The 22,997-nt window shown below is 37.9% G+C and overlaps 1 protein-coding gene across 4 annotated transcripts in view; it reads right to left on the minus strand.

Moving 5' to 3' along the window:
* DYM (dymeclin) overlaps positions 1-22,997 on the minus strand; it is a 341,383-nt gene that overhangs the window by 221,349 nt on the left and 97,037 nt on the right. For all 4 annotated transcript variants that reach the window (XM_077899788.1, XM_077899791.1, XM_077899790.1 and 1 more), the window contains 2 exons: positions 14,801-14,926; positions 13,211-13,353 (listed from right to left, as the gene is read on the minus strand). In XM_077899788.1, the coding sequence (XP_077755914.1) occupies positions 13,211-13,353; positions 14,801-14,926 (269 nt within the window). The remainder of the gene's footprint in view (positions 1-13,210; positions 13,354-14,800; positions 14,927-22,997) is intronic.

Consider the following 22,997-nt stretch of genomic DNA (forward strand, 5'->3'; position numbering starts at 1 on the left):
AACAGCTAGTTTGCCTGACATACCCTGCCTTTTTGAGCCCTTTCTATAACTTAGCTCAGGGGATACAACTGTGTCCAGAAAAACCAGTGAGCTTTATAAACAACATAAGAACTGGCAGAAACACCAGTACTCTTACCAAGACACCAAGACATCCTTTTTTTTGCTGTTTTGAAAGATTTACTGGGACACCTGGGTGGCTCAGTGGTTGGGGGTCTGCCTTCGGCTCAGAGCATGGTCCCGTGGTCCCGGGATCAGGTCCTGCATCAGGCTCCCTGCGTGGAGCCTGCTTCTCCCTCTGCCTGTGTCTCTGCCTCTCTGTGTCTCTCATGAATAAAATCTTTAAAAAAATAAAGATTTATTAATTTATTTGAGAGAGAGAGAGAGAGAACGTGCACACACATGGCGGCAAGGCAGTGGGAAATAGGGAGAGAAAATCTCAAGCAGATTCTCACATGGAGCCAAATGCAGGGCTTGATCCCAGGACCCTGAGATCATGACCTGAACAGAAATTAAGAGTAGGCTATTTACCCTAGACATCCTTTAAAAAAAAAAAAAAAAAAAGCAACAGGATGCCTCAAAGCATGTTTTACTAATTATACAGCAAAGGAGGAGGTAAATAACTTTGGCTGTTGTAGAGCAAGGATCTGCCTGCTTCCTGATCTGACCAAGTCAGGAATGAAATTAGCAAAAGTCATCACTTGGATTTAAATTGTACCTTTCCTCCTTAAGGAATCAAACTTCTCAGGCATATAGAAATGCTATTTTATTTTCATAATGTGCCCTAATGACAAAATAAAATTTGGTATTATTTGCACATATTAGATATCTCCTACTGTAGCATTTAATTTTCTGTATGAGAATATATATACATACAAAGGGATATGGACTGATAAAGAATGAGAAAAAACAGAAACTGTTGATTTGTTACACAGTAGAATTTTGCTTATCTGTTTAAATATTCATTACTTCTAATGCTCTCTGTGCAGTAATGTCTTAAAGATTTTTATGAACACACACGGGCATATATATCTCACACACACACGGCACACAATATGGACAAAGATAGACGGATCACGAAAACATCATTGGCTCTGAAACCACACATAGTTTTGAAGCCCAGTCTCACCAACTACTGGCTGTGTGACTTTAGGAAAATTAAATAACCTCGGTAAAATAAGGATCACACTGGTAGTCACTATCTGTTTGCTCTCATTTCCACTCATCTCATCTATGATCTGTAGTGCAGGAGGTCAAGGTTTGCAAGCTCTTATTTTCCAAACTCCTTTGCCTGCTGGCTTCAGATTAGAGCAGACAGTGGGAGACACTGGCAGGAGATGGGAAGGGGAAAAGAAGAGAAAAGCCATTTTTCTTTCTACTTCTGGTGGGATGGCTGGCTAGCAGATACAACCATGGTTCCAATGGCTTCTTGCTTGGGTAGGAAGGCTCCTGCGGTAGCAGAGCACACCGGGACAGTCTAGAAATCATCTCGAAAAGTAAACAATAGATTAAACCCCACAAACTGTTGTTTACTCAAACAGCACCATCCCGTGAGCAATATAAATATGTACGTAGGCAAAATTATTTTCACTTTTAGAAATATTCCTGGAAAGCTTTATACTTTATAATAATTACTGTTGAAAAGACCTCCTCTCTTGGGATACCTGGGTGGCTCAGCAGTTGAGTGCCTGCCCTTAGCCCAGGGCATGATCCTGGAGTCCTGGGATGGAGTCCCACATCGGGCTCCCTGCATGGATCCTGCTTTTCTCTCTGCCTATGTCTCTGCCTCTCTCTCTGTGTCTCTCATGAGTAAATAAAATCTTAAAAAAAAAAAAAAGACCTCCTTTCTTAAAGCTGGTATCTGTCAGTCTCCCTCTACTTTCTAACATAAACAAACTGAGGGCTAAGAATTGACTAACATCAAAAAGGCAGAGGAAGTATTATTGGAAAGACTTTTTTTTAAAGATTTTATTTATTTGTTCATGAAAGATACTGAGAGAGAGAGAGGCAGAGACACAGGCAGAGGGAGAAGCAGGCTCCCTGCAGGGAGCCCGATGCAGGACTCGATCCCAGGACCCCAAGGATCATGCCCTGAGCTGAAGGCAGACACTCAACTGCTGAGCCACCCAGGGATCCCCTGGAAAGACTTTTTAAAAGACAAGTTAAAAATGTGCCAACATCTACCCTCAATCCATAGGTGATCCAGCGACTTACGAAATTTTTAATTGCAAAATTATCTCAACTTGCCTTGCTTTTGCACCAAATTGCCCAAAAAATGGGACTGCTGGTTAGCTAGGCTTCCAATTTGAGGATGGTTAAGGATGTTAAGGAGGATGCTGCTAGATGTGTTTATCATTCTTTTCAATCATCTAGGCAAAGGGAGAAAATTATCTTAATTTTTAAGCAGAAAGGCTGGGGGAATAAGAAACATGTAAGACAAAAATACATAAGGTGTTAGGAAAACTAAAGAAATTGACAGAGGTCAGAGGGGAGGAAAGATGAGAAAGATAAATGGTAAATGGTATGTTCAGCATTTATCATGTTCTGGACACTTATTCACTATTTGTCATATATATGTTATTTAAATATAACAAAAGCCCACAGGGTAAAGATATTCTAAGTTCCATTCTTAAACTGAGGAAATTAGGGTTCAATGAAGTTAAGTAACTTAATCAAAGTGACACAACTGGTAGAAAGCAAGGCCCGGTTTCCAGCTTCCATCTTCCTGATGCCAAAAGCTTCCAACTCGCTATCCTACAGAGGAAGATGCCTAGCTTTTCTCTGTCTCTTTCTTTTGCCTGGCCTCTGTCAAGCACAGGACCCCGATGGCTTACAGAAGTGAGTCTGGAGACTCCTAGGCACCACAATGAATGGTATCTTCCCTTGGCTCCCCACTATTCATCCGACTGGATTCAGTGAGTCTTCTAGGACCAGGGTCTGGCTCACAAAGACTATAAACAAGTATAAGAGAAGGAAAAAGGAAGAGATACCATAATTCTGCAAGGAACCATCATTCCATTTTTATAAACAGGGAAAGGCTCAGAGAGATACAAAACTTTCACAAGGTTATAGGGATAATTAACTTACAGTAAGAGTTTGAATACAGGTCTCTGGCCTACCCCAGATTCCTCAGAATCTTACCTAGCAATCCTAGAAGGCTCAGGAGCGAAGAGACAGTTTGTTACTGTGCAAGCTGAAATGTACAACACTAATTCATCCTCCTAGTGATTCTATTCTTTCCCCAACATTTTATTATAAAAACTGTCAAACATACAGGAAATTCAAGAATTATATAATGAATATCCATACACTAAGCACCTAGATATTATGTGAACATTTGCTACATTTGTGATAACATCTCTATCCATCTATGCATCCCTATATTCATTCACCCATCACTGTAGCTTATTTTATTAATGCATTTCGAAGCTGCAGAAACATTTTAAAAGGGAGTTTCTAAATCACGCATATGCTAAACTTTAAAATATTATTTATTCATGTAAAAGGTGGTCTCAACTATAATTGGTATAATACCATTCACAAATTCTATCAGCAAGTAACCTTGAATAGATCAGCCTCTAATTTTATTCCAACATTCATCTTGAAATTAATGTAAATTAAAACAGTTGCTTCATAAAAGTTACGCTCACTTGACTGTGATAAAATTTAACCATTTTAAAGCAAACCATTTTAAATGCTACACTTTTCACATTAAGATTTACCCTCTCAAAAAACTGGAATTCCACAATTTTATTTTTATTGTAAAAATCTTTAATACTTTAGAATTCCACAATACAATAAATTATGTCATAAAAGTCTCAAAAACAGATTAAATCAGTGCCAAATAAACAACACTTATAGCAAGCCTTAGAAATGTATTCCTAAGAGTTCATCTGAAGTTGACTGCTTTATTCTACAATCTTCCTGGTGAATATGAATGAATTTGTTTCCCAACTATATGTAGCATAAAAGAGGCCTCAATCTTCCCTTCCAATCTGTTGAGAAGGAAATGAGTGGAGAGGGCTGGCATACTGACTTTCAAAGCCATTTCTGGAAACTGCCTGAGGAAGAGCTGTCAGCAAATTATGAGGATAAAAGAGATGTCAAAACTGTTATTTTGACACTATATTACTTCTTATGAGTATCATTTGGTAAACACCTTTCGGTAGGTCTAAAATCTGAAATAATACTTTTTTCAGGGAGCAATTAAAAGTGAAATAGCTTGTGTTACTACTCTACAACTAAATACGGGCATTTGAGGTTGCTGATACTAATCTAAATGCTCCATGTATCCCTGCAAGGAACCTCTCCAAGGAACCAGCAAATTGAAATTAACTTTATTTTATAAGTCACAAAATTAGTTCAGCCCTGAAAATAAAGGAGGAGGAAAAAGCCATTCTTTCACCTGGTATATAAATCTACCAAATCATTCCAAGTAAAAATGAACTGAGAATATAATTATTGTTTATAAAGCACTTTCTTTTTCTGAAAGTTCAAAGTGCTTTAATTAGAAATGTTTTCACATCTATGCCTGTTTCTGAGTGCCACATACTTTTTCTCTTACTGCAGTTTTTCTTAGTGAGTCAGCCCAGAAAAAGTCAAAACTGAACAGAAAAATAACCATCACATAAAATAAATTACAACTACCGCACAGCATACCTTTCATAATGAATTCAGTAACTTTATCAATAAAAGTAACTGGTAAGAGATAGGAGTTTTAATCTTCAAATTCTACTTTATTAATTTCTCTACTAAAGCATTTGCCTAAACAAATAATCACGACTTTGGCCTTATAATTTGGCTGGGACACCCACCACCGCAAGCAAAGGAAAAAAAACATTTTTGATGGCTCATTCAAATGGAAAAGCCATATATCAGAAGTTATTGTGTAAAACCTCGTACTTGTGATGGAAAGTGCAGTTTGGCAGAACACATTTAATTAGGGTTGGCTCTTTAAAAATCATTAAATACTCAGTTATAATCACATTACAGCTTTGTCTTATAAAGAAAAAAAAAAAAACACAAGAAAGTTCAAGGTCAACCCTTCCTTGCTTCACTCTTTTTTTAGACATCAGGGGCAATTAAAAAGCTTGAAAATGTAAGAAAAGACAAGGTCAAAGAAGGATAGTATAAAAAAAAAAAACCTAAATAAATGTTATGCTTTTCTTTCTCATAATATTATTCAACATAATCAATAATTCTTTGTGACTATCTGAAGTCTCTGCTATAAACCAAATAGCAGATATTTTCGTAATTTATTTACATTAGAAATCGGAGTAAACTTCTAAATCACTATAAAATCATTGGCTTTTCTCAAAACAATTTTTTAAACAAAAGTCATCTTTTAAATATTCCTTTGTAATATCTGTTACTAACGGTGACTGTTCTTGTGTACCTGCTAGGTGCCTGGCTCTCTCCTACACTTCTGCTCATTTGATCACCTCACAGTCCTACAAAGGAAGGCATGCATTATCCTCATTTTACTATGACCAATCCTAGTCACTAAGAGGTTAAGCAGCCCAAGAACACCTAGTTGAAAGACTACGGAGCTGCCATTTGTTCTGGGGCTGCCTGATACCAAGAACCAGTCTCACACTTGCTCCTCTTCCATAATTTCAATTATCAAAATCTAGAGCCAGTCCCTCAAAGGTCAATGTAAATGGAAGCCTCCACAATCAGAAAAGGAAACAATCTCTTTCTGGGTGGTGGTTGTTGTTGTTAAAATTTTATTTTTAGGTAATCTCTACCTGCAATGTGGAGCTTGAATTTATAATCCCAAGATCAAGAGTCACATGCTCTACTGACTGAGCTAGCCAGGCATCCAAAAATAATGTTTCTATCACGGAATTATTTTTGGAAGGGCTCCTTATACATTCTGGAATGCCCTTTCTCACACACACACACACACACTGGTGAGGCAGGAATAGGCTGTGAGTGATCTACTTTGGCCACACCATAAGCAGGATTGTGGTTTAAAAAAACGAATGACTAGCACTGAAAGATTCCTTAGCTATCGTCCTACCAGAGACCAGTGGCCTCCCACACAGAATTTCAATGAGGTAAATTGCAGCATGACCTACTTAATACCTATTATGAACTGAAGATGCCCTCCTAAAATTCATGTATCAAGGCCCTAACCCCCAGTGTGATGGTAACAGAAGGTGAAGCCTTTGGGAGGTGATTAGGTCTAGATTAGGTCTGATTAGGTTATGAGGGTGGAACCCTCATGTTAGGATTAATGCCCTAATAAGAAGAGGAAGAGACATTAGAGCTTTCTCTCTCCACCTCGTGAAAATACAACTTGACCATCTGCAAGCCTGACAGAGGGCCCTCACCAAGAACTAAATATGCCAGCACCTTGCTCTTAGATTTTTCAAGCCTCTGGTGCTGAAACAAATAAATATCTGTTGTCCAAGCCATCCAGGCTACGGTATTTTGTTACAGCAAGGTGATCTATTTGTCACCACTAGACACCCTGCTCCATCCCATCACAATCAGAGAGGTAAGGGTCAGTCATTTGCTTTGCAGAACATCTTTAACAGGGGAGGCGATATGCTCACAGATTAAAGAATTAAGTATCAATTGCTTTACAAACTGTAACTAAGACTACCAATACTACTGATATCTTTGATTAGTTGAACGTTTGGAATATTTATTATAATAATTCAAGTTAGGTCAGCATCAAGTCTTTTTGTACTAAAATCTTCGGCTAATTTCATAAACTATAAAAAAAAAGTATAATCCTTTCAGTTAAATTAGTGAAAAAGAAATAGTATCATAGCAATTATTGTTAAGGCAAATTCATTTAGGAAGCAAGGAGAAATCCCTTGTGGGCAGTATCTATCTAACAATCAAATTTTCCTTTCTGACTGTCATTGGCCAAATTTTGCACCACATAAAACGAAAAGCCAATTGGACAAACAGCAAAAACATGGCTGGTGTTTCAAAACATTTTTTACATAAATTTTAAAGTTTAAACAGACCAAAAAGATATTCTCTTAAATTTTTACACTGTCTTATGTAAGTTTATCAGAGATTCTCTGATCACTCACTTCATCTAATTAAATTTATTTTCTTTTAAAAATTATTTTGATTTTAACAAGAAGCAGCAGGGCTTCAATGCAGATTAAAGAAAAAGTTATTTACATGAGGATAGATGTATCATTTGACAAGTGATTTTATATACATCTTATTCTTCACAATAACCTGGTACCAAAAAAGTCTTATTCATCAGCTTTATAAAGTAGGAATAATGAGATTCAAAGAGTTAATGAAATTTGTCTAAGATCCATGCTAAGCTGGGACTCCATCCCAAATCATCTGATTCTCAGTATCAAGCTCTGGAAATCTACCCTTATCCACAAGGTCTTCCACGAATGAGAGAAAAGGCAGCTGAGAGGTCCTTTGTGGTGTAATCCAAGGGCCCTGGTGTGAACTCACAAGAGGCCTAGCCAGCACCTCCTCCCACTGGGTGACTACGAGCTCCAGCTTCATGAAGATCCTTGGGGGTAAGCCCTAAAAGTCCTGGGAAACTGTGAGAATCCTCATTAACTCTCAAGCCTGCTGCCTAGAAAAACAGGCTACTGCTCCTCACAACTAATCGTCACTGGGACTCCAGGAAAAGAAATCCAGTCTATGCAGAAAAGTCACAAAACCCCTAGATACATTAATTTTGTTATTTGACATGTGCCACCTACAGAGACACCCTGCCTTCCACAAAGGAATTACCAGTGTCCATCCGGTCTCAATATGGTGACAAGGAAGGGGATCCCTGGGTGGCTCAGCGGTTTAGCGCCTGCCTTCGGTCCAGGGTGTGATCCTGGAGTCCCTGGATCAAGTCCCGCATCGGGCTCCCTGCATGGAGCCTGCTTCTCCCTCTGCCTGTGTCTCTGCCTCTCTCTCTTTGTCTGTGTCTCTCATGAATAAATAAATAAAATATTAAAAAAATATATATGGTGACAAGGACATCACCCTGAAAAGAGGAGGAAGCCCCCAAATATTTGTTTGATGATGATCCAGGGCTGAAAATAAGCACAAATCTTATCATTAGCTGAAATTATGGACCATGCCACACCTAACAAAACTATATTTGAGATACACTGAATGTTGTATGTTAACACCTGAAAGGGGAAGACAGGGCTTAAACCACAGGCATAGGAAAGACCTAGACGATCAAGCTAACAAAAACTAATAACTGAATGTTATCTGTCAAAAGAGTCAGTGAGGTTTTAGTGTAGGTTAATTTTTTTTAATGCAGTATCCAGAATCAAGGAGTTTAGGGCTCCCATCCATTACGTGCTGGAGTGCTATTAGAGATGGCCAGACTTCAGGATAGACTGGGTAAACTGATAGAGCAACAGAAATCAATAAAGACAGTAACAAAAAGAAAAACAAGAGAATGCAAGAGGAAGTCAGTTGAAACCATCAAAGCTGCCTCACAATATACTCCTCAGTATGTAAGAGAACTGGCTCAACTGTCTGTAATGATGGGCCCACAGCAAACCAGATCCAAGCACTGGAGAGGGACCCGGACTGAGTGAGTGGTCCTCAAATGCACCAGCTATACTCAAATCAACCAGTATGCTTACTGAAAATGTACATGACCTGGCCAAAGCACAGGTGTAATGACTCAGAAATTCAAGGTGTAAGTATATGCATATGCATTTTAAAAAAAAAATATGCCAGGTAGACCACTAATGTTTGGAAAGCACTGCATGACCTTTATCCTTGTTTCTCCTGATCTTGGTATTCTACAATTCATTAAAAAGTATCATATTAATTAAAACTATAGCACTTTTTCCTAAACCATGAAGGTTTTTTTCCATTTTGCCAGCATTTTAGAGAAATATCTAACTAAAAAGCTATGACGAGGAAGGAAACCATTTTTTCTTGTACTGCAAAATTATGAAGAGGCTTGCTGGCATGTATTACAGATATTCCCAGTAAAGTAATATATTAATGTATAATTTATTCTAACCATTTCCAGTGAAAGACATAAATCACACCTGACACATCTGATAACAATATTTTTTTAAAAACAAAATCCATACAAGTAATTTTCCTTTCTCTCATTAACTGTAAAAAAAAAAAAAAAAAAAAAAAAAAACCTTACTAGTGGTTATTAAAATATATAAATAATTCATTTACTACCTTCTATTCAAACATCATTTGAGCACTCCTGCATGCTGCAGGACCAATGATAAGCAGAAAGGGGAAGTAAATGTGTTGCATGGTGGAGCAGCTGGTCTAAGATAGATAAACTGATAGCAGCATAGTTGCAAGAACATCTAATCGTAAAAAGTCAATGTTGGTGCAACACAAATGATGCTATAAAGTAGTTTTTAAAATACCAAGGAAATCCCCATTTCTTTACTGACAAAGAAATAAACATTTGTTTGTAAAGGTAGTTGAATATTAAATTTAGTGAAGTTGGTAAGTGTGCTGGTGTATTGTGGTTGTATAAGAGATGTGCCCTTTCAGGAAATACACAATCGAGTATTTAGAGATAAGGAGCCATGATGCACAGTGATGCGTGTAACTTATCCTCAAATGGTTAAAAAAATTGTGTGTATATGTGTGTGTGTGTGTAGAATGAAAGAGAAGGGAAGGAATACAGACACATAACTAATAAGATAAAATGTTAATAATAAATCAATCTGGATAAAAGTATGTAATTTTTTGTAATACTTTTATTTTTGGAACTTTCATACATGTATGAACTTATTTCCAAGTAAGGTTTTTTTAAAAGATCAAGAAATGGATAAATGAGAAAAAATTAGCAAAATGCTGATAATTCTTAAGAACAGGTTATATATAAATGGTCATTCTACCAATCTCTCTACCTTTATCCATCTTTGAAATTTTCCACAATAAAATGTTAAAAAAAAATAAAGAGTAGGTTAAACCATGTAAGTTAGCTATTAAAGTGAATGGAAAACAGCAGGCATTCAATAAATGACAGACATATTATAAACTGAGATCTTGAGTGTAGACAAATTAGCATTTGGTATTAAAGTACATACACCAGGCATTTACTGACAGTCCACAGATGTAAGGTGCTCTGCTGGAAACTGTAGCAGACATGCTCACATAAGTCAAGCACAAGCTGACACACTGAAAACAACAAAGGGTAAGAGTCAAAGGAGCTGAGCTTAAAAACCGACATCACTTCTTTCATAAGGCGTATCAGAAAATAACAACTAGGAACTTATCTTCATTGATCATATTATAAAAAAGGTAAAATCATGTATCTGACACAAGGTTGCCACGAGAATAAAGTGAAATAAACAGAAAGTGCTCTCTAAACTCTCAAGCGTTATATACATATTAGTTTTTGTGTTGTATATAGAGCCCAGGTATGGAGAATGATGTTTGCACAGACTAATCAGAATGCAAAGTAGAGTTAAGTATGCCACAGGAAAAAAAAAAAAACACATCTGGCTAGGAGAGAAAAGAAAGTCTTCATGGAGAAGGTGGTATTTGAGATGGCCCTTAACGGACGAACAGGCAGAAAAAAGTCAGAGAAGAAGAAATAGGATTCTAAGTAAAAGAGAAAATCCAAGGAAAGACATGAAAGGGGGAGAGCATCAGGTATGTAAAGAGTAACAGAGCTTTTGCTATAGTCTAGGAAACAACGAGTAGAATAACCAGAAACATATCTGAAAAAATGAGAATGAAGTGGAGAAGGCCTTGCCTAACTCCTAGGAGGGTTGAGATGTGTGATTCACTCCTTGCCTAGCACAAGGAAGCTCCTCTTCCCCTGCAAGTGCCAATAAGACTTCACTATCCAAAACTATAAAGTTTTCCAAAATAAGGCACTCTGTTTCAAAGAAAATTATTCAAACAAAATGTACCATACGTATACTGCTTATCAAAAGAAATGTTTTCTATTGAGTTTCTGGAAAAAAATCAGTCCCAATGAAAGCAAATATAGTCCAAGAGTTTATAATCTACATTTGGCTTTGGAATATTTTTTTTTCAGTAAGGAGTTTCCAGATCATATTTTTATTAAGCCAATATTGAAGCAAGAAAATTCCTTAACTACCAACCAAAAGATCTTCAAAAGTGATCACACAACTGAAGTCAAATTTCCTTATCAACCTGATTAACTTTCACAGAAAATAACTTAATTCAAAATTACACGACCACTTTTCCCTTTTCCCCTCATAATACATAGCTATGCTTTTTAGGAAGAGAATATCCTTTTGCTATTTTTCATAATCCTTTGAGTCGCATACTGTGAAATAATGAATAATCACTCTATCATGATTCATACCTGTGATCATTTTTATGAAGATATAAGAAGCTAAGTAAAATGTCTTGCGACTACAGTACACTCAAAATCGTAAGTCCATTTTACTTTTTTCAATTTTTAAAGATTTTTATTTTAGAGAGAGACAGAGAGAGCACAGTTATGTGATCACTTTTGAAGATCTTTTGGTGGAAGACGATGACCTGAGCCAAAGTCAAATGCTTAACTGAGCCACCCAGGTGCCCCCATAAGTCTACTTTAATGTCCTTAACTAATACTAAATTTTTTTCACTGCCATCTCCCCCAGATTTTGAATATTAAATTTTTTAATGGTAAGGGAAAAGGCCATAGGATCATTGAAAGTTATATGGAAATATTCTCACCAATTATCTATCCTGACCTCATTCAATAGACAAAACTAGAAGCAACAAAAATTAAGGGACTTCCTTCTGATACATTGCTAACCAAGTAGGACAGATCTAAAGTTTAAAAGTTCTTTGGTACCTGGTACTGATGACACCACATTACCACACTTGGACATTCTTCTGAAGACATGTAACTCCAAGAAAAACTAAACACTAAATACGAATCTATGTCCTTAAAAAAAGGGGGGGGGGGCACAGTATTGCCATTATTTTGAAGAAAGCAATAATGAACTTATACTATGTCCTTCCAAAACTCTTCAACCATCCTAAAGTATTGGAAAATACTCAGCTTTTATATACTTATAGCAGTTTAATGATCAAAAAAAGAAAATGCTGATGAATTAATGAAGCCCTCCCATGAGACACAAGAAGCCATTGCTGTGCTGCCTTCAGAGGCTATGAATGAGCAAGCCTGGTACAGCTTCCTCATCTGAAACAAGGGCAGTGGGTAGGAGCAAATCAGAGAATGAATTTCTTCAGAATGCAGGTCTGGCATTCTAGGGAACCTGCTCAGCACCAAACACAAAGCTATGGGGGATTACAAATGTAATTCAATCCATCATATTAAAAGAATCAGAGGAAGGCAAATCTAGAAAGCCTTGCCCACAGATCAATTCCAAAAGTCAACAGAGGACTCTTAACCCAAAGATGTTCCCAAGACTCATTACCTAGTACATTATCAAAGAGGACTACGTTTTCACGTCACACTGATGTTCCTCCATGAGTGTGGCAAGCACGCCGCAACCATTCATTTAGCTGTGGGCCTTGGCTTCATGTAGCAACCAGCCCAACTGCACTACATGGTGCAGCATATACTGCTAGTCTAGTGAGAGGACTTGTGCAAACCTTAACTGCCAAAGCACCACTCTGGTTTTTGCTTCTCTTTCAGAATAAAGCAAAAGTCCAGTTTCTATGACGTCATGTGACACAGGGAAAGTGAGAGCTACCCTCACCACTCTTCGGGTCTTCGTGTCCAACACCATGAGGAAGAAGTGAGGCTTTACTATCTGGTGGGAAAGGATTTTGTGTAGTTAATGAAATCTGCTTCCAATCTGATAAAACGTACATTTGTGTCACTTCAGAATTTAATAAAAAAAACTCTTCAAGATGTGCTAATTTGTTGCTGAACAAATGAAACATTGAGTGTAACAAGAACACTAGACCTAATTAGTCACGTAAAATCCTAATCAATAAAGCCTCTAAAATAGCATGATTTCCTCATAAAGCACATGCAGTAAAAAGTTTCCAAAAGCTTAACTGTATTTATACTGTACAGCTAACATTCATGCAATATGCATATTTACAAACATTATTCTTGAAAAATGGTGTCTTATGTGGAAACAAACTATTATTTGCAAACATTTCACAGCATCGATCACTGCACTAAATGGAAAAAATATTTTAAACTGCTTCCAGTATTTCACATTTAGCCAGTTGCACAGAGCCAGTAGTGGTGGCCAAGTGGACAGAATTTCTTATGACTAATTAGACAAGCTCTGTCTACATCAAAGAACTGACGAAATCTGATTAGACTTACTTGCTACTCCCGATGCGAGTCCATAGAGCAGTCCTCCTCCATCCGACTGCTGCGAGAGTACATGTGCTCCTGGAGGGGGTGGCTTTTCTTGTCTGATAAAGTTATACAATAAGGTTTTCACCAGTTTGCTGGTGTATGGAAGACTACATAAAAAGAAGAAAGAAGAAAATCAAACCCAGAGTTTTGGAAGTCCCTGATTTTGTATAATGATAAATACCAACTATATAATCTGTCAATATTAAAAGGCATTAGCACAATTCAAAGAAATGTGGCACTATCACATAAGAGTGGAGACTGGGCTTTGAGATCAGACTTGAGGCTTAATTCTGGCTTTCCTGTTTCTATGCCATAGTTGTTGGTCAAATCACTTCAACTCTTGAGCTCCGGTTACCTTACTGGTAATCTGTATAACAGGTGAGATATTATAAATTCAGTTTATTATACAGTACTTGGTACTCAAGGGGAGATAGTAACAAAGAATCAGTAGGGAAAAGCAAGAATTAAAAAGCAATAATATAAAGGACTATACATTTTAAGTATGAAATTATTCAATTTATGCATGCATACTATATATATGTATACATATATGTATGTACATAATTTTTTTTTAATGTTAACGCTCTTTGCTTTTAAGCCATGGAGAGAAAAGAAGGGAGAGAATACAGCTGGAAAGGGATATGTATCCACAAAGTAAAGTGATAAATCAGATCCTGCAATCTAGAGAAAACTCTGAAATAGACTCCTGAGCCAAAGCTCAGGCACCTTCTCCATTACTGGTGATTTTCCAGTATGTGCCGACCAGCCTTACAGGATTCTGTGACTGTGCCACAGGTACCATCAAGGGGGCAGGAAGGCATAGCACAGATAACCAAGGCAGCAAGAAGGATGTGAAGAAGACAAGCTCCTCCCTGTCCTGGAGAATTTTAATCAAAGCTACTTTATTTGTATTTGTTTTATATTCTCAAGTTCTGTGAAGAGTGTGTCAGCAGAAGAGAGAGAGAGAGAGAGTGTGTGTGTGTGTGTGTGTGTGTGTGTGTGTGTCTACTCACAGCCCCCGGTTAGGAGACTGTAAGCTTCTGCTCAAGTGCAGAGGCCCCCATACACACACACACACACCCCTGGCACATGCTAGCACACAATACATATTTGTGACTAAATGAAAGCAGAAGCAGTCAGCTAAGAGGCTGCTGGACACGTCCAAAAGCAGGGTAACTGGGTGGAGGTGTGGTAGTTTCAGCGGGACCAGGAAGAAGGGGGAAGAGTCAAAATAAGTTCAGTGGACAGACGTGACTGGATGAGTGCTTAGACGCAGAGAATGATGCAGAAGAAGGAGGAGGACTTCAAAGTTTCACTTCTACAAAGAAACCACCGGAAAAGGTAAAAAGCCATGGGGATGAGAGGGGCAGAGAGGAGGGACAGTTTAAAGAGGAAAGCAGAACTTGGCTCCTTCTGCATTGGGTTTGGAGTACAGACGGAGTCACAGAAGGAAACATCTAGCAGGACAGCTGGGACAACAGTGAGGTTAGGGGACAAGACAAGAAATACAGATTTATACAATAAGTAAGTAGAAAAATGTAAAAAGGAACATACCATCGACCTCGCATCAAATATTTGTGACTGATGCTCTGTCGCAAAACCTCCTTGTGGAAGAGTTGGCAAGAAAGAAAAACCACCATTGTTGATACAGCTTCAACTGAGATTTCATATGTAATATCTCTGGAGAAACAGGAAATAAACAGAATAATGATCCCTCTGAAAATCAGGATTGTTTTCTAAATAAACTGTACATTTAAAAACTCAATCAAAATATTCAACATGTTTCTAGGTTACATATACTAATGTGTTTAACATAAAAATTAAATCGAGCAAAAATATGAAACCCTTTCCCAGCCATTGGTTCTTGTACTTGGGTCAGGCTTCCCATTACTTTCCTATTTTCCAGTTCCCATCTCCTGCAGAAAGACCAGTCTGTTAGTGTATAATGAAAATAGTTACCAGCAGTGTTCTGCTTTGGAAGATTCCACCCCATGGAACAGCTCCATGTTCATCCCTGTTTAGTTATAACACAGAACCAAATATTCAGATTGCAAAACTGAAGTCCCAGTGCAAGGGAGAAAACAATGCCTTTCCAAGGTGATAATCACTTTACAACGAGGACAATGGTATACCCTCCATCTCTACCTCTAGTGTCTGTGGCCTCCAGGCCAGGTCTGCATGTTCAGCAAAATATGGACAGGGAATACATATACTTGTTTTATTAATAAGCATTTTTCTCCAAAGGTCTCTAAACCCCTTCAGAAATAAATCTTAGATCAAATAAAAAGGAAACAAAGTTTTGGCTGAGCAGAAAGCACAAATAGGAATAAACGCATCAAGAAATCTCCAGTTTACTACAAAAGTTTAAAAATTATTATCACGGGAAACAGTAACAGATCACGAAAGTGGTAATCTCGGCAACACAGCAAAGAGAGTAACCATTCCAAGAGAATATCAAAATATTTTGACAGAATCAAAATAGTCATGGAAAGCCAAAACAAACAAACAAAAAAACCACTTAACACCTACTTAAATGAGGCTCATTAAACAAATTAAACGACTTGATTCTAGAACTGGGCAAGCGTAAATTCTACCAGATATTTTAAGAAGTTATTGCCGATAGGAATCTCTTTCAAAAACAAAGTATACAAACAAAAAGAAATAAAAGGCAGTCAAATTGGCAAAGAAGTCAAACTCTCCCTCTTCGCCGATGACATGATACTGTACCTAGAAAACCCAAAAGTCTCCACCCCAAGATTGCTAGAACTCATACAGCAATTTGGTAGCGTGGCAGGATACAAAATCAATGCCCAGAAGTCAGTGGCATTTCTATACACTAACAATGAGACTGAAGAAAGAGAAATTAAGGAGTCAATCCCATTTACAATTGCACCCAAAAGCATAAGGTACCTAGGAATAAACCTAACCAAAGAGGTAAAGGATCTATACCCTAAAAACCACAGAACACTTCTGAAAGAAATTGAGGAAGACACAAAGAGATGGAAAAATATTCCATGTTCATGGATTGGAAGAATTAATATTGTGAAAATATCACTGCTACCCAGGGCAATTTACACATTTAATGCAATCCCTATCAAAATACCATGGACTTTCTTCAGAGAGTTAGAACAAATTATTTTAAGATTTGTGTGGAATCAGAAAAGGCCCCAAATAGCCAGGGAAATATTGAAAACACCATAGCTGGGGGCATCACAATGCCAGATTTCAGGTTGTACTACAAAGCTGTGGTCATCAAGACAGTGTGGTTCTGGCAGAAAAACAGACACGTAGATTAATGGAACAGAATAGAGGATCCAGAAGTGGACCCTCAATTATGGTCAACTAATATTCAACAAAGCAGGAAAGACTATCCACTGGAAAAGAGACAGTCTCTTCAATAAATGGTGCTGGGAAAATTGGACATCCACATGCAGAAGAATGAAACTAGACCACTCTCTTGCACCAGACACAAAGAGAAACTCAAAATGGATGAAAGATCTAAATGTGAGACAAGATTCCATCAAAATCCTAGAGGAGAACACAGGCAACACCCTTTCTGAACTCAGCCACAGTAACTTCTTGCAAGATACATCCATGAAGGCAAGAGAAACAAAAGCAAAAATGAACTATTGGGACTTCATCAAGATAAGAAGCTTTTGCACAGCAAAGGATACAGTCAACAAAACTCAAAGACAACCTACAGAATGGGAGAAGATATTTGCAAATGACAGATCAGATAAAGGGCTAGTATCCAAGATCTATAAAGAACTTATTAAACTCAACAGCAAAGAAACAAATAATCCAATCATGAAATGGGCAAAAGGCATGAACAGAAATCTCACGGAAGAAGACACAGACATGGACAACAAGCACATGAGAAAACGCTCCGCATCACTTGCCATCAGGGAAATACAAATCAAAACCACAATGAGATCCCACCTCACACCAGTGAGAATGAGGAAAATTAACAAGGCAGGAAACCACAAATGTTGGAGAAGATGTGGAGAAAGGGGAACCCTCTTGCACTGTTGGTGGGAATGTGAACTGGTGCTGCCACTCTGGAAAACTGTGTCGAGGTTCCTCAAAGAGTTCAAAATAGATCTGCCCTACGACCCAGCAATTGCACTGCTGGGGATTTACCCCAAATGCAGTGATGCAGTGAAATGTTGGGACACCTGCACCCCGATGTTTATAGTAGCAATGTCCACAATAGCCAAACTGTGGAAGGAGCCTCGGTATCCATCGAAAGATGAATGGATAAAGAAGATGTGGTCTATGTACACAATGGAATATTCCTCAGCCATTAGAAACGACAAATACCCATCATGTGCTTCGACGTGGATGGAACTGGAGGGCTATTATGCTGAGTGAAATAAGTCAATCGGAAAAGGACAAACATTATATGGTCTCATTCATTTGGGGAATATAAAAATTAGTGAAAGGGAATAAAGGGAAAGGAGAGAAAATGAGTGAAAATATCAGCGAGGGTGACAAAACATAAGAGACCCCTAACTCCGGGAAATGAACAAGAGGTAGTGGAAGGGGAAGTGGGCAGGGGATTGGGGTGACTGGGTGATGGGCACTGAGGGGGGCACTTGGTGGGATGAGCACTGGGAGTTATGCTATATGTTGGCAAATTGAACTCCCAATTAAAAAAAATAAAAAAATTTAAAAATAAAAATAAAAAAAACAAAGTAAAAAAAATAAAAAAAAATAAAAAAAACAAAGTATACAAAACACAAGAGGTCCATGCAATTGATGTTATTATGTAATGAATAAATCTCAGTTCTACTCAGAAATCTCTCCTTTAAATGTATTACAGAACAATTCTCTCTCCTAAAATTTCCAAAATTAGTGTTGTAAATATTAACCACATAATACGCAATTCTTCTATTTGTTCTTATTCCTTGAACTGAATGAAAGACAAGCCTGACATGTCATGTTATGATTCATTAATTATTCATTAATGATGATCTGGCTGCTTAGAACCTGAAAGATTTTGCATCATAGTTAACATATATTCATACAGTCCTTGCCTGTCTCAGGAATCTATATTCTATAATCAATTGGCTAGATTTTTAGTTGGGTCAGGGCTTAAAGCCAAATCCTGAAGAACAAAAGATTTTGGTGCAGGGTAAAACCTATCTAAATAGGTGACCACCTCCAGGACATGTGATAATATGCCAGATATTATGCTCCATATCAGAGACACATCCATCAACAAACAGATAAGGCTCCTGCCTTTATGGAGCTTACAATTTAGTGGAGAAAAGAGAAAAGAAGTAATTACACCAAAATAACAATTAAGAGCAATTAATACCATGAAAGGATTATAGGGGATTCTGATTGTAAAGCTCTTCTAAAAAAGTGACATTAAGTTAAGCCCTAAAGCATAACTGTCAAATAGTTATTTGCAGGTGAGTTTTTTTTTTTTTTAAAGATTTGTTTATTTGAGACAGAGAGTATATGCATGCATGCAAGCGGGGCTCAATCTTACAACCCATGAGATCATGATCTGACCTGAAATCATGACTCAAGCCAAAATCAAAAGTCACTTAACTGACTGAGCCACTCATGTGTCCCAAGATGAATCTCTTTTTCACTAGAACACATGAGATCCTAACTAGGGATCCTTTCATTTTTTAGTTATTTGTATTCCCAACTCAAGTACATAACAGACACTGAAACTCAATGGATAAATGGATAGGTAGAGGAATCTTTTCTTTTTTGTAAGTTATTTTTTTAAGAGAGAGAGAGAATCTTAAGCAGACTCCACACTGAGTGTGGAGCTCCAGACAGGGCTTGATCTCATGAACCTGAGATCATAACCTGAGCTGAAATCAAGAGTGGGATGCTTAAGTGACAGCCACCCAGGTGCCCCAAGACAGAGGGATCTTTGATTTTTATTGGAACTGACTGCCTGGGGCTCCCTGCATCAGCATTGTGTACAAAACATAGGTAAACTTGGAGGAGAAAAAAGGAAGAGATGTATTGAGGTCATGTAATACCTGATCATAATATAAAATAATACTCATTGCAACAAAAGCATAAAGGGAATTTCATAAAGGACCCACAATGCTGCTAATTGACTGAGAGGACATCTTCTATTCATTTTACTGACCAAAATCCAATCAGCAGTAAAACATGACCAAAGGACACACAGCATGATCTGAATGGAATGACTTAATACCATGAAAATAATAATTCTACACAAATTACTCTGAAAGTCAAGTCAGAAACTTTTCCAGGAATGTCCTAAAGTCAGTCTACACTTTTTATGGAAGAGTAAACATGGCCAAGTCAACCCTGAAAATAAAGAGTGAAGAGAGGGATGTTCACTACCAGGTATCAAGCCATGCTATACAGCTTTAACAGTAAAAACAGCATGGTATTTGCACACACACAGAAAACAGGCAAATGAATGAAACCCACCTAAGAATCAAATGTATGGCCAACACCTGTGGTGTAGACAAACAACATACAACAAAGATGGATGGATCTGCAAATCAAAGAGGACAGAAGAGACTGTACAAAGATGGTGCTAGGACTGGCTCCTTTTACAAAGAAAATAGTGATGGGTGCCTATCTAACAACATATTCTTTTTTTTTTTTTTTTTAAGAATTTATTTATCTATTCATGAGACAGAGAGAGAGGCAGAGACACAGGCAGAGGTAGAAGTGGGCTCCCTGTGTGCGACTCAGTCCCCGGGACCACAACCCGAGCCAAAGGCAGACGCTCAACCACTGAGCCATCCAGGTGCCCCACAACAGACCTACCACAGATGAGTTAAAGACCTGGATATGAATGGTAAAACTAAAGTTAACATAGAAAACATACACTGATAAGTTTGGAACCAAGCAGAAGAAAGGACTTCTTAAATAAAAGCCTAAGCGTACAAACCATAAAGCCAAAAAATACACTTAATCACATCAAAATTAAGAATTATTGCTCAAAAAATGAAGCCTTGGACAAAATTAACAGGCAGATGATAGACTAGAAGAGCAAGAAACTCTAATCTAGAACTTTACAAACAACTCCTACAAATGGCCAAGAAAAAGGCAAGAACTACACTAGAAAAAAAGAGCAAAATATATTAAGAGTTTAAAACACTGTGATACCCTTTGTGCCCTGGAAAATATAAAGTACTACCAGGCATATGGTGATAGATAAACCCTTACATACTACTGATGGGATTATTAACCACAGCAGTCATCTTCAGAGAGCTCCCTAGGAATGAGTATATATATATATATATATATATATATACCAAAGAAAAATTCACAGAAACCGTCTGAGGACTGTGGTAGGCAAACTCTAAAATGACCCCCAATAATCCCGGCTTCATATTACTCATATGGCTTTGTATACTGCCTCCCCTCAACTGCAGGCTGAATCTAGTAACTCGCTTCTAACACAATAAAAGTGAGAGGATGCCACTCTCAAGTGGAAGTAAATTCACAAAATGACTACGGCTTGTGTTAGGCACCCCCTCTCTAGTTTGTTTTGTTCTGTTTTGTTTTTGCTTTCTCTGGGGGAGCCAGTTACCTTGTTGTGAGCTAACATATGGAGAAGTCCACCTAGCAAAGAACTAAGGGAGGCCTCTAGTCAACAGCTAAAGCTGAGGGCTTCAGTCCCAATATCCCTAGAGGAACTGAATGCTGACAATAGCAAGTGAGAAATCTAGAAAGCAGGTCCTCTCCTCCGAGCTGAGGCTGCGGATTAGACCATAGCCCCAGCAAGAAGCTCAATTACAACCTTAAGAGATATTGAAGTCAGAGGCACCATGCCAGCTGTACCTGCATGCCTGATCCTAACAAACTGGGAGGGAACCTTGTTTAAAAATTTTTTTAAATGCATATTCATATAACATTTAGTTGAGCATTAAATTAAATGCATAAACACACTTAAAATGACTGTTTACGGGAAAGAAGGGGACCAAGGAATGGGAAAATAGGGATAAGTGAATGGATTAACACCAAATGCTGGGAAGAATGAGCCTTACATGAAACAGTGATGATAATGACCCTTGAACTAAGGAATGTGATCGACTCGATCCTATGCTTGATGTGTTCAAAATCAGGGACAGTAGGATGAAGGGGGGCATCAGAAGCTGGAGGATGTACTGAAGTGGGGAAATGCTTTGACTAATCCAGGAAACAAAGTATATGCAATAAATTGTCTCACTAGAACATTATGAGGACCTCAATGAAAACAATGACAACAGGAATGGAAAACAGCAATCTGACTTGAATAACATGGAACAAAATAAAACTAATGGCACTCAGGGACAGACTGGATGCTTAATGTGGGCAAGAAAAACTAAGACTGGGGCGCCTGAGTAGCTCAGTCAAGAGTCTGCTTTCAGCTCAGGTCATGATTTCAGGGTCCTGGGATTGAGCCCCGTGTTGGCTCCCTGCTTAGCAGGTAGTCTGCCTCTCCCTCTCCCTCTTCCCTTTCCCCTACTTGGATGCTTTTTCTCTCTCATTCTTTCTCAAATAAATAAATAAAATCTTACAAAGAGAGAGAGAGAGAGAGAAGAAAGACTAAGACTGATGGAAAAAAGACAGGTTTCTAGATTTAGAACTCAAAGGCAGTGATAGCAACCTAAATAAAGAACACTGGGATGTACAATCACTTTACATGTATTTATACATACTGAAGATGTTCCCTTCTTTATCTAGTTCTCGAAATTTTTCTTTTTCCCATGAATGGATATTGAATTTGGTCAAAATCTTTTTCCACACTTACTGACACACTCATATGGCTTTTCTAATTTATTCTGTCACTGTGACATATTACAAATGATTATAATATGCCAAATGATTGATTTCCAAGTGTTAACCATATCACATTCTTCAGGTATGCCATATTTGATTACAATGTACATAACACAATGCTGAACAAAGACAGTGGAACATTATGTACTATATGAATGAATATACAGACGCTAACAGGCAAAAAAAAAAAATCAAAAAAGCAATCCTGAGAGATGAGATTACAGGTGACTATTTTTATTACTTTAAATTTTTTAAATGGGAAGGGCATGAAGAAAATAAGTGGGAGAAACATTTGCTCCAAACTGATTGTCTCTACTGGGAAATTTCCTGGGGAAAAAATATCATAAGTGATAGTCTGAGGATAATATCTAACCACATTTTGACCACAGTCTTCTTAATGCTGCTTCTCTCTCACATCACTGTGAACAATCAAAGTAACAGAGACTGCAACTAGGGAAAAACAATCTAACAAAGTCTCAGTGCTTGTGAACTGCAACAACAAACTAACAGAGACTGGATGGCTTATAAACAAAAGAAATCTATTCTCACAGTTCTGAAGGCTAGAAAGTCCAAGATTAAGGCTCCTGCAGATTCAGTGCCTGATGAGAGCTGGCTTTCTGGTTTACAGACAGATAGCATCTTTTTTCTGTTATCACATGGTAGAAGAGGGGCAAAGGACCTTTCTTGGGTATCTCCTACAAGGGCACTAATTCCATTCATGAGAGCTTTGCCCTCATGACCTAACCATCCCCTCAAATGTCATCACCTTGGAGGTTAGGTTTCAACATATGAATTTTGGAAGGACACAAACAGAAGGTGGATGTCTCAGGTCAAGAAGGAGAGCAAATTCACCCTTCCTCCACCTTTGTGTTCTATTCATGCCCTCGACAGATTGGATGATCCCAGCACTGGTATGATCTTATTGACAAAGTCTACCAATTCAGATACTAATTGCTTCCAGAAACACACTCAT

The sequence above is a fragment of the Canis aureus genome, chromosome 6 (genome assembly GCF_053574225.1).
Source record: "Canis aureus isolate CA01 chromosome 6, VMU_Caureus_v.1.0, whole genome shotgun sequence".
In the NCBI taxonomy this organism is placed as follows: Eukaryota; Metazoa; Chordata; class Mammalia; order Carnivora; family Canidae; genus Canis; species Canis aureus.